Here is a 12526-nt window from a genome sequence, read left to right on the forward strand (position 1 = left end):
AACGAGTCAAAGAATGGCTTCTCAGCCCTGGTAATCTTGTATATATATGTATGTGTATTTATATATATATATATATATATTATGTGCATTTGTTTAGTCTACGCATATTGTCTAATTTATCGTTATTTTATGTGACGGTTGTATAATAATATTACGGTATTAATCATGTAAAACGGTTTAGTTACATCTGTACATATGTGTTTATGATTTCTTGTATGTTTCAATAAAGTTGTCTGTAAGACTCATAAAAGAGATAGCGGACAGCTGATCCGACTTAACTCAAACCCACAAAAAATTATCACACCTGCGACAAAATAAAATAAAATATTTACAATATTATTACTTTTAACGTATAATATTGCGGTCAACATAAACATACACCTGTAAGATTAATTTTCTTGGAAATGGCGCTGCCGAGAAATCTTGTGGCAAAGATATGTAAGTAAAATAGAATTTTAACTCTATGAAAGTAGTTCTCATACTTATTGGTCGACACACATACACACAGAGCGGTGTATCTGTGCATGTGTGTGTATCAGCCTGTTTTGGCCAATAACATGCAAATAATTGCATGTGGGATGCAGCCCTTGTAAGGAGCTGTGCAGTTACACATGTGTGCCCGACTCTCTGTGTGTGTAAAGTGTGTGCTTAAATATGTAGATATGTGAATATGTATTGGAGTAAGGTTAAGATGAGTTCACGACATCAAACAACCATAAAAAGTTAAAAAAGATTCCACTTTTGTACATATTAGCATAAACAACTTCCTAAATATCGTATAAACATTACAGCATGCCGTATCTGTTGCATAGAATTCATTGATACATATGTATGTGTGCATAAACATATATGGAGTATATGTTTATATCCATGAATCTCTCTCTCTCTCTCTCGCTCTTTTGAAATGTATTTAGATCCTTTTCCTTAATTTCTTTTTTAATAGATTTTATAAGATATGTGTGACGACTAAGTCTTCAGTAAATCATTAGAAACGTAATGTGAGCATAATCTAAAAAAATAAATATATCTTAGACATTTTATTGCCTAGCCCTGTTTAAATCACTACATAAATAAATAATTTCTATTTTCTGGGTAAGGAAATCGAATGCTTTCCGTAGACGTAACATAAACATGAAGCTATATACAAATATTTAACTCACATATCGCCATAAACCAAACATTGATTCTAATTCAAATATATGTATCCACAGATGAAATTAAGGCACACGATGGCAAAGTCACAAGCCTCGATTTGGGTGAAACGGGTCGAGTGCTGGTCACTGGAGGAGAAGACCGAAATGTCAATCTATGGGCGATTGGCCAAGACGAATGTTTCATGGTTTGTATATATTATTAAGTGCTATAATAAAAAACTATATTTCACTTATTTGTGCTCTCCTTTCCTTTCCTATATAGTCCTTGACTGGCCACAATCGTTCGATTGAATGCGTTCGCTTTGCTTATAAGGATAATTTTGTATATTCAGCTGATGATATTGGCATTATACGGCGATGGGACTTGAACGCCCAGAAAATCTACTCAACATTAAATGGGCACATGAAAAGTGTGCGAACTTTAGATTTCAATCCATCCGGGGAGTACGTAGTATCTGGCAGCAATGATACGACTGTTAGGTAAGTCCAAACCGCCTACTTTATGTGGTGCTCAATATAGACTCGCATGGCAGTTGCTACTCTCACTATATATATACACATATATCCACTCAGATCGGTTTACTTCTGACATAATGCTCATTCTATATCAGTATCAATTCGATTCTCCAATTGTTATATGAGCTGTGCCTATTCGATATGGTTTAAAGTGCGACAAAATGTTCCGTCTCACTGCCATTCATGAAATTATTCAGCTAAATCTTCACATATATATACAACTGATAAAGACTACTGGATCGCTTAGTGTACATATATATATATATATATATATATATATACATATATATTATATGCATGCGTCATGCAATATCATTTGCATTGCTCATGAGACAATTTACTTGCTTTTATAGAGTTTGTACTCGTTTCAAATTTGAATAGGGTTATAGATAGAAGGCAACTTTGAACCTGGACAGTCTGTAGATATCTACAGCAATATATTTTAGAAAGTTAACCAATATATATGCATATATGATAGGTGCACAGATAGCTGTTATGATTTTAAGTCTTGTCGCCTTATTGCTTCTAGGTTTATACTTAACACTTCTAAAGTCTACGGAATTCTTTATCAGTTTATCTGCTATCCGCTAGCCGCTATTTATACGTTCGTTATATCTATATATATATATATATGTATATATATATGTATATTTTATATTATAGTAAATTGTGCGCATACCATTAATATCTGCTCTTTTTTTGTGTACGTTGCGTACAAATCAAGGAAATTGAATCATGACTTGGAATATTTGCTCTAGACTATTATGCAAAAAAAGTTTAACATCGTTTATTAAAATTAGACAAAATAACAGTTACATTTAGTAGAGTTATAAATGTGTTGATTGCAATATTTTTGTACCACCGCCTGGTTATGTTGTAAAATTATTATATATATATAAGTGTGTGTATGTATGTCTACGATGATTGCCTCGCTTCAGAAATTGATTTTACAATTTAGCTTTCGAGTCCTTCAGGTCGACATAGGCGCCCGAAATAACCTCTTTGCCAGTCTCCACGACTATAGTTCGGAAGTGGATGCGTGCACCCTCCTTCCACATCTCAATCTTGAGAGTTTGTCCGGGCAGAACGGGGCCAGAAAAGCGCACTTTAACCGCCTTGAATAGCGCACTGTTGTTATTGGCGTATTTGCTTAGCACAGCGCGAACGGAATATCCCAAAGTGCAAAGTCCATGTAGAATGGGTGTATTGAATCCGGATAGGCGCGCAAAGTTCGAATCGATATGCAATGGGTTTAGATCACCGGAGAGCCTATAGAGTGCAGCTTGATCTTCGCTAGTCTTGTATTCTATGGAAGAGTCTGGTGACCGCTTGGGTGGGGCAGCCAGTGGCACAACACCGGCAATAGGCTGCTTTTTGCCGCCAAACTTGCCGGCGCCAACAACAAAGATGGAGCTTTGGTTCTTCACTAGAAGGCGACCGTTTCCGTCGTATGACTCACAGCTGGTCACAACCACGGCACCGGAGCCCTTGTCCATGACATCGAATACCTTGCCCTTGGTCACCAGGTTGCCATTGGTGGGCAGGTCGTCAACAATTTCCAAATACTGTTCACCGTGCAGAATGTTGGTCAGATCAGCGCCGCTATTGGGCAGCGCCGTGGAGACCAGTGAGCTGGTCATGGTCAATATCAAGCCGGGTAGTACAAAAAATGACGGAATCGCCGAAAAGTCGCCATCGTTCTCATACAAGAAGCGAATGTCGTTGCTATTTTTTGTTGAGGCGCCAATGCCCAGAGCGTAAAGGATTAGCTCCTTGTTGCCGAACGTAAAGCTATCCTCGATGGCATCCTTATCGCCGGACTTCAGGTTCTCTAGCACTTGCAGCAGGGAACCAGATGCCTCGGCAATGGAATTGGTATGCGCTGCTTGCGACATGTCTGTCACCTTGTTCCAAGCATTCTGCACGTACTCCAACGTTGACGGCTCCTCTATCGATGGTCGCACCACACATCCCTTGCCGCGCACCGTATGCACCTTGGTGGCCCAGCCGGCTGCGCTTTCAATATAACTGCCTGTTCAACGAAAGACAGAAAAAAGTGAGAAGTGTATACGCCGATAAGGAAGCTTTCATACGCACCATTATCCTCGCAGGACTCGTGGCACAAGTAGACAACAACGGGCGCAATTAGGCTGGGCTTCAGCTCCTGGAAGAGTATGTCGGGCAGAATACCTTCAGTCATGCGGCTGGCTGCTGTTGGAATGATTATGTTGCAATGAATGTTATTCTTCTGGCCCTCAATGGCAACCGTGTTGGCGAGTCCAACCAGGCCCATCTTGGCAGCCGAGTAGTTGGCCTGTCCAAAGTTTCCGTATATGCCCGAGTTGGACGCTGTCATTATGATGCGTCCAAAGTTCTGGGCCTTCATGTGTGGAAAGGCGGCCTGTGTACATTTAAAGCTGCCCTTCAGATGCACATCGAGCACCAAGTCCCAATCCTGATCCGTGGTCTTAACAATGCTGCGATCACGTAATATGCCAGCATTGTTAATCAGAATGTCGACACGTCCGAATGCCTTGATTGCCGTATCGACGACCTTTGCACCGTCAATAACCGAATTGTAGTCGGCGACTGCTTCCCCGCCGCTCTTGCGGATCTCCTCGACAACCACATCGGCTGCGCGTTGAGAGGCACCTTCGCCCACATGGCTGCCACCCAGATCATTGACCACCACCTTGGCGCCACGGGATGCCAGCAGCAATGCATACTCTCGTCCAAGACCAGCTCCAGCGCCGGTAACAATGGCCACACGTCCATCAAAACGCAACTTTGCTGCTGAAGACATTTTCTGTATATAGGTAGACACCGGTTTGTTTTATAAACTTGTTCTCTGCAATTCGGATACCGATGCAATCAACTGTCAACGGCGCTGTGAGACGGCTATAAATGAAAAACTGTTACTTTAGCTCTCAATGGTCGACGAACTTTCAACCTCAGACACAGATATGTATACATATATATATACGAATATATTCACTGATACGATATCAGTTTTAGATTAGATTAGTTACATTAAACATACACACTGTGTGCTTATGTGTGCGTGTTAATGCATTCAAAGATTACTATAACTCTTCATTAAGAAAACGTTGATTACGTGTCTGAATACAAATTGTTTAATGTTTGATCGAAGTCCTATGGCTCGATGTGGGTACACACACAATTAAACAATCTTTTCTATTAAAAAAAAAATTAAATACACATCTAGCTTATATACATACATATATGTCATACACACACATAGACACTCACCAAACATATATTAATAATGCCTAATGTGCGAATAATTTACCTTTATCTCATGTATTGGCTGTTTAAGTGAAGAATTATCTTTGTATCGCCGGTACAAAGGGCACTTAAAATTATCGATAAGCCTGTTGCAAAATGAAAACAAAAACTGGATTATGGACAGAGGTTCACATCAATTTTTATATTGCCAGATTGTTCGAAGTGATGGTATGAAATCCGATTGTCGTTCGCTCTGTTGCTATTCTTCTTAACCGATACTATCGGGCTGATTTTATGCAGGGTTGCCATTCATCATATATCGATAAAGCGCTGACTTTAAATAGTGTGTCTGTTTTTTACATTTATTTTAATACAAATTTAATTCAATTTTTAGACTTTGGGATGTGCAAAATGAAAATAAATGCATTAAAGTATGCAAAGGACACATATCGCATGTCAATTCCGTGAAGTTTTCACCTGACGGACTTTGGATTGCTTCCGCTGGCCTGGAAGGATCAATATTAATATGGGATATACGCAAAAGCAAGCAGATAATGGAGTTTGTTGCAGAGCCACCCGTTACAGCCATTACATGCATTCAATTCCATCCATTTGAGTTTTTACTAGCAGCCGGCCGAGTGGATGGCACCGTGTCCATCTATGATCTGGAGCACCAGCAGCTTGTCTCGCAAACAACTCATTTCTATGGTCAAGCCATCAGATGCATTACATTTAGGTAAGCTCTTTGGGCGAGCACTTAACTTCTATAATATTTCACTAACATCCTGATTTATTTACACACTCCCATCAGCGAGAATGGTGAGTGTCTATTTGTGGGCAGCGCTTCGGGAATATCTGTGATTGGATGGGAGCCAGACCGTGAATTAGATCACATCAAAAGTAGTTGGGCTTCTTTGGGTGACATGAAAGTGATCAAAAATAAGATTGTAAGTTATCGCTAGTTGGTGAAAATATAGCTGTATTAATTAAATCTTGATTGCTTTACAGATCTGTGGCTGCCATGAAATTGATACAGTGTCAATTAATACAGTTAGCCTTGATTGTGTGATACCGTTCTATCAACCGGAAAATGCGCAGCCCAATTTTAAGCATAATTCAACCAATCGAAAGAGTTTTTCTCGCGGCACCCAAAAGTTTAGAATATCACTGGGCGGAGCCAAGCCGGCCAAAGTTGAGGAGGAGCAAGAAGACAATAAAAGCCAAACGTACGACGAGCAATCGTCCCCAAATTTGAGTCTGGAAGTTGTCAATGAGGCTGCATTGGAACATATCGAATCTACGTCAATGTCATCATTACATAATCTGCCTTATAGCTATGGCATCGATATGGGCTCCAGTCGCGTTTTGAACGTTTATGGGCCAAGTTCATTGCACGTACCAGAAGGTTATAGCATATACTCAGTAGAAAAGGGTGAAACGGCAAATGATGTTGAGTATAGTCCAAACGACAGCAATCCGCCAATCCTAAACAACTATGATAATTGTGAAATGGCAGAAGATTTTCCAGTCAATCAGAACTACACAGCCAGCAACTACAAGACAGTACCTGCATCAACAATAAATGCCTCATCGAAATCTATTAAGAAGACAACAACAACTTTGCACAAAAGAAATACTGCAATGAGCAATACCAAACAGACTTCGACGGCAATATTTGGCAGCAATAAGCTGGGACAGGCATCTTCAGTTAGTTCAATGGAACTGCATAAGCTCGACGATAATATGGTACTCAAGAAGTCAACATCCACAACTGTTGTCAACAAGAACAAGCGAACGATGATGGGATCGCAGAGTCAGTTTTACAAAGAGAACGCACAGCAGAAAAACATAAGTGTGGAGATTATTACAAAGCCACCAATGAGATCCCGCACGACCCTCGATATGCGTACAACAGCGAATCAGACGAAGGTCCAGGAGAAGCATACGCACGTACGTATTGAATTGTTAGAATATGAAGACGATTTAATATCTGAAACTGTTGTGAAATAATTGTGTTATTGCAGCAAACAATGAATTACCGCCCAGACTTGATACCTACCTCAGGCAAGAATATGAATCGCAATTTCATTGATGAACAATATGACTTTGATATGCTCTCAAGATCGCATGAAGCTGTGCTGCAGGAATTGAGCAATCGGCAAGCCAGTCTCGATTTGCTACGCAATTCCACGCGGTGAGCTATTCAAGATCTCCAAATTCATTAGAGATACTCATAGATTTTGATTTTGTTTTCAGTGTTAATGATGTGCTAAGTGCACTTAGGTTGGCCAAATCAGCTGGACGCTCCATTTTTATAGATCTTCTAGGTGCAATACTGGAGAAGCCGTAAGTGATACGAGCGTGTATTTGTGTTTTTTTATTACATATTTTTTACATTTATTTTAATTTAGATCTTCGTTGAATTTGGATTTTTGTACGTTTGTATTACCCGAACTGTATGAACTGTTGCAAAGTCAACACAAATTGTGAGTAAATTGCATTGCAATTAAGTCCGACCATAAATAATGTTAATAATTGTAATTTGCAGTCATTTCACAAGAGCCTGCGATACGCTGCGTATCATATTATCAAACTTCTTGCCAACAATCCAAGAAAATCTGGACTCTTGGGCTGCCATCGGACTGGGCGTCGATGTGACACGCGAGGATCGCCAGCGAAAGTGTCTAGACTGCCAAAGATGGTTGTTGCAAATTAAAAATCTGCCCGAATCAATACATTTTGGGTCAACGCTGTCACAGCTACAAAACATGATTATTTTTTAACTAATAGTTAGAGAAAAAGCGGAAGATGAAGTTAAATTGTCCAGCATTACAAATGATTTACACACATACTATATAAATATATATATTAATTTGTTATTCAAAACTAATTTATATCACTTTTAAATTTAAGACTTGATAATTTAAATTTATGAAATTTTATGAAATATATATTTGTAATACAAATTTCATAATAATTAAATTCACAATTAATTGAACTCTTATTGAATTGCTGAGTCGACAAGCCCTTACATATTACTTCTAGCCTAGAAATACCGTTAGTTCGAACCCGTGCCCGTGTCCGTGTTGTTGCCTCTGGCTTTGTTTTCATATGCAAAACACAAAATGCAGTTTGTCGCAGCCAACAGAGCGTAGCTTGGACAAGTTCGAGTTGTTATTGTTCTGAACTTCAAAGTGAATGCATTTCTATGCTGTGCGGCCGTGCAACTGTGTGTGTGTGTTTGCGTGTGTTAAATAAGTACAAAATGCTATCAATTTTAGATGGCGGCGCACCTGTACTTCAATGAGCGTATTGACTTGAGTTGCTCTGTAAACATTTTGCGCCAATGTTTAGTTGTCTCTTATTGTTGTATGTTTAATTATATCATAATTAAATATGATTCTTATATATAAATGTATATTTTATTTTTTAATTTATTTATTTTATTTGTATGTTTTAAGCTTCTATTTGTTATGCCCGTGCAGGCAGTGCTGGGAGAGTATCTTGATTGTGTGCAATGTTCAGTCGAAGGTTTGCCTGTCTGCTAGACTTTTGTATGCCCTCAACTAGATACTATAAACTAGGGAATATGTTTAAAATATATAGTTTATATAGTCATAGTTTAAGAGCCAAGTCTAAAAACTTTTGCAGTTGTATCAATGCTGAGCTCAGCATCATAAATAGACACAAAAGTTTTGTGGTTCATCCTTGGGGGCATGCTGATCAGTGTTAACTTCCTGCACAGATAGACTCATAAATGAAAGATCTGTCCTTGTTGCTTGAGTTCCAAATAAATACATATGTTTCTGACAAGTGAACGAGTATTATGCAGTCGGTACTCTGTCTACTGTTGCTTTTATAGCAAATATTTGACAAACATGTGATTAGAGGAGCCGAGCACTACCTCGTTCAGCGAATAGTGGGTATTCGCGTGGGTAGTTTGCTGCTTCACTTGAATTGTGCACTCTTGCGCTTCACGGACTCAATAGAATGACCATAGAATCAAACGAACGAAGCAAATAAAGTAATACAATTGCCTATTGAAGTTTAACTTAGCATGTCGCCGGATTATTGTTAACCATTTGCGTGGCTTCATCTATTTGTCTAGTGGCAGCCGGTTGGCATCAGTCTGTTTTGGCCAACTGGCAACTGCAGTTGGCATCGGATCGAGATGGAATTGAAAAGTCTGTTCATATTGTGCTCTCTGCAAATTGCAGTGAATGCGGAGCCTGGCTACGAGCACACCAATCGGAATGTTGAGCTCGAGCATGCGGACAGCATGATAGATGTGGAGGCAGCCGAGTCCGTGGAGCATGGAGCAACGGGCAAACAGCTGATAGCAGCTGGCAAGTCCTCGGCTAGATATGCTGACTATGATTACTATACGACAGGTCGACGCACAAGCGACAATGCGCCAGGTGACAACGATCTGAGCGGCTCTGCAGCGATACGCACACCTGGCCGGGACCACAACTTGGGCTATATACGAAAGTCAGGCGATGACAGGATGGCCAACCCATTGCCCTGGTATGGACAGTATACGGGCAAGTCGCTTGCCATGTATCCGTCCAGGTCGTATGACCCGTACATCAGACGCTACGACAGGTGAGTTTGTGTGCGCTTTAAAGCATTTCCCTGATTTGGCACACTTTTGCCCCCCCCCCCAGATTCGATGAGCAGTACCATCGCGCCTATCCGCCTTATTATGAGGACATGTATGTGCATCGGCAGCGCTTCGATCCCTATGACAGCTACAGTCCTCGAGTCCCCCAATATCCAGAGCCATATCTCATGTATCCGGACCGTCAGCTGGATACGCCGCCGCCGACTGACTACATCAAGTCGAGGCGTGGCTATCTGGATGATCCCATGACCATGCCCGTGCTCGACTCCTACAGCAACAAGTACGCCTCGTCCAAGCTGCCGCAACAGCTGTCGTCGCCCCGCAGCCGCAGCGAACGCGTCGTCTACTATGCCCACCTGCCGGAAATCGTGCGTACTCCCTACGATATGCCCGCCACCCGTACGGATCGCAATGTCGCCGCCGTGGCACAGCCCCTGGCCTTTAAGCCCAACAAAAAAAAACTGAAAACCTTGCAACGAGCCGACAATTCGACCAACTATAAGCAAATTTTCTAATTGGCTTTTGCGCTCTCACCCGAATATTGTTCAATGGCATTTTTTTCTTCTATAGCTTCCTCTACACGACCTTCGGTTTATATATATATGTGTTACATATATATATATATCATATTATTATAGGTCCCTTTATTGTACTCAATTCTTGTTTTATATATATTTTAGTATTTAACTTTTTTTTTTTAATTCTTATGCAATTTATTATTAATTTTTTTTTTAATATCCAAGCATTTTTTGGCCGAGATTAAAGTATAGTTTTAAGAACATTTTGAACTTTTATAAATGATTATAGTTATTTTTTTTACCACGTTTCTATGAAGCTATTTCTTCTTCTGCTGAAAGTAACCATTTCATTCAAGCTTTGCATTTAAAAAAAAATTAAATAAAATAAAATAAATTATATTTACTATATATAAATAAATAATATGATGCACTCGTACTTCAATTGTTACCTATAGCAAAAAATCTGATTTATTCCACATTTTTTCCTCTAGATTCCTATAGAATGGGACGTTATGGAATATCTGAAATAGCTCTTCATAAAGGGAAATAAATTAATATGACTAAAAAAGCACGAAATAAACGATACTCATTGAACACATCTCGTATAATTAAGCCAAATTAGTTTAGAATTTAAGAATAGCTCAAATTTAGATATTGTCAAAATATTAAAGAAATTTGTGGAAGCTCTAAGCCAAAGGTTAAGCAGTAGTAGTTGAAAAGACTACGAAATATTATTAGCCCTTAGGCCTTAGCCAGAGCTAGAGACTGCCAATTTCTCGACTTCAGAAGAGATAAAGTAACACTTGATAAACCACATCTCCAGTGGGCGTATTCAATTTAATAATTTATCAATCTATATATTACAAATGATATGTTAAGACGGGAAAATTGGCTTGTATCAAAGGCAAAAGCCAAAGCCAATATACTCACCTAACTCAACGTGAGCCAGTATAACATATAAGCAGTATAACTATATATAGAGTGCATTAGCTTAGACAACTTTGGCATAACTTGGTATGGTATTGTATTTATATATAGGAAATCTGATGAAAATCACTTTCCACTTTTTATGCCCAATCGGAAAATAATATTTTATATTAGTGAAGTTTTAGTCCATTTAGTTAGTTTGCCTGAATGTCTAAACGTCTAATAATAGAGACTTGAAATTTCGTTTTACTTTAGGCTCTTTATAATTGCTTGGACTTAACTAGCATGAGGGAAGAGCTCTAGATACATTGAAACTCTTAAAGATGCCCTAAAGCTGTGTCTATCAAACCAATTTCTCTTAAAATGTGCGCGAACGAGCATTAAGCAGCTGGTTGCATCCGACCAAGCAAAATTTCTCCTCAAACATTTGTAATCATTGATGAACTACATTTATGTAAGTTCTCACACTCACTCTCTCTCTCTCTCTCACACTCTTCCTCCCTCTCTCATCCCCATAGCTACGCCTGCCCTTTGCAAAAGTTGCTGGGCATTTGGTTAAAGTCAAGCTAAAGATTGAATGGCGACAATTTCTCTATGCGAGCATAACTCTTGGCCAGGGCATTTCATCAAGTCTTTACCCTGGAGTCTCGTTAATTACACAATTCCATTATTTTTCTGCTTGCAGATAGTAAAGTTTGCGATTTCTGCAATTTAACTTTGCGAGCAAGAGCCAAACAACAAAACGAAATAAAATAAATGAAGAGAACAAGAAAGATTCGTAATTATGTGCTTATGTACGTGGTCCATGTGCACATCCATCTGAGAGGCATCAGCGAGCTCTCGCCTCGCCGCGCGTGGGTCACAGCTTTTAGTCATTTGGTTCGGCTTGACAAACTCGCGCAGCATAAACACCAACAGCAATAACAACAACAACAACGACGCCGGAACAACAACGAAAAGGACAACAACTGCTTCTGTAATGCATGGACACGTACAGCTAATTAATGTGCCTTTCATTCCCACCACATTTGTCAGTTGCGAATTAAGCGATCTAATCGCATATGTCATCCACTTTGTGACACATGTCAGCTGGTAAATATGTTATGTTACGTGCCAGCTGGCGGAGCACAATCAAATACAACGAAATATTATGTGGGCTATATGAATTGGGGCAATACGTTCCACTGAGTTCGTCATACTTATGAGAATTGGTAAATAAATAGCAGCAACTAAACCTCCTTGTAAGCTCCATGCGCAAGTTCGTGTTAAAGTTCAGAATCAAGTTTATACAAGTTAATTAAACAAGTAAAGTTCATGAAAAAGCTATTTGTTAAGTTAGTATTAAAGTTCATGGTAAAGTTCATGGTAAAGTTCATGGTAAAGTTCATGGTAAAGTTCATGGTAAAGTTAATTATTTTTTAATAAATTTTTAATATATATTTTACATAATTCATAGGAGTAAGAGAGGAGTTCAAGTTGGTTTTCTGCTTTCATTTAGAAATGGCCTGGTTTATATGGCTTGTCTATTTGTAGCATTGCTT

General features: G+C 39.2%; 3 protein-coding genes across 4 annotated transcripts; 2 read left to right on the top strand and 1 right to left on the bottom strand.

Annotated features, from left to right (window-relative positions):
- Positions 1-90: 90 nt before the first annotated feature.
- On the top strand, positions 91-7786 carry LOC111598828 (katanin p80 WD40 repeat-containing subunit B1). The gene is made up of 10 exons (XM_023314260.2): positions 91-438; positions 1212-1339; positions 1417-1634; positions 5311-5652; positions 5728-5863; positions 5925-6866; positions 6941-7110; positions 7173-7262; positions 7328-7402; positions 7465-7786. The coding sequence occupies exons 1-10, from the start codon at positions 405-407 to the stop codon at positions 7697-7699; spliced, it is 2370 nt and encodes a 789-aa protein (XP_023170028.1). The 5' UTR covers positions 91-404; the 3' UTR covers positions 7700-7786.
- LOC111598829 (peroxisomal multifunctional enzyme type 2) lies at positions 2475-5136 on the bottom strand. 2 transcript variants are annotated; one of them, XM_023314261.2, is made up of 3 exons: positions 4981-5136; positions 3768-4568; positions 2475-3702 (listed from the first exon to the last, which is right to left on the bottom strand). In XM_023314261.2, exons 2-3 carry the CDS (start codon positions 4471-4473, stop codon positions 2618-2620), a joined length of 1791 nt encoding a protein of 596 aa, XP_023170029.2. In that variant the 5' UTR covers positions 4474-4568; positions 4981-5136; the 3' UTR covers positions 2475-2617. The 2 variants fall into 2 exon arrangements, with proteins under 2 accessions (XP_023170029.2, XP_023170032.2); XM_023314264.2 differs by lacking the exon at positions 4981-5136 and adding an exon at positions 4941-4959.
- A 1301-nt stretch (positions 7787-9087) lies between the features above and the next one.
- Positions 9088-10055, top strand: LOC111598855. Its single transcript, XM_023314290.2, has 2 exons — positions 9088-9521; positions 9584-10055. The coding sequence occupies exons 1-2, from the start codon at positions 9088-9090 to the stop codon at positions 10053-10055; spliced, it is 906 nt and encodes a 301-aa protein (XP_023170058.2).
- The last annotated feature ends 2471 nt before the right edge of the window (positions 10056-12526 follow it).

The sequence above is a fragment of the Drosophila hydei genome, unplaced genomic scaffold, assembly GCF_003285905.1.
Source record: "Drosophila hydei strain 15085-1641.00,03,60 unplaced genomic scaffold, DhydRS2 tig00000215-arrow-arrow-pilon, whole genome shotgun sequence".
Lineage (NCBI taxonomy): Eukaryota > Metazoa > Arthropoda > Insecta > Diptera > Drosophilidae > Drosophila > Drosophila hydei.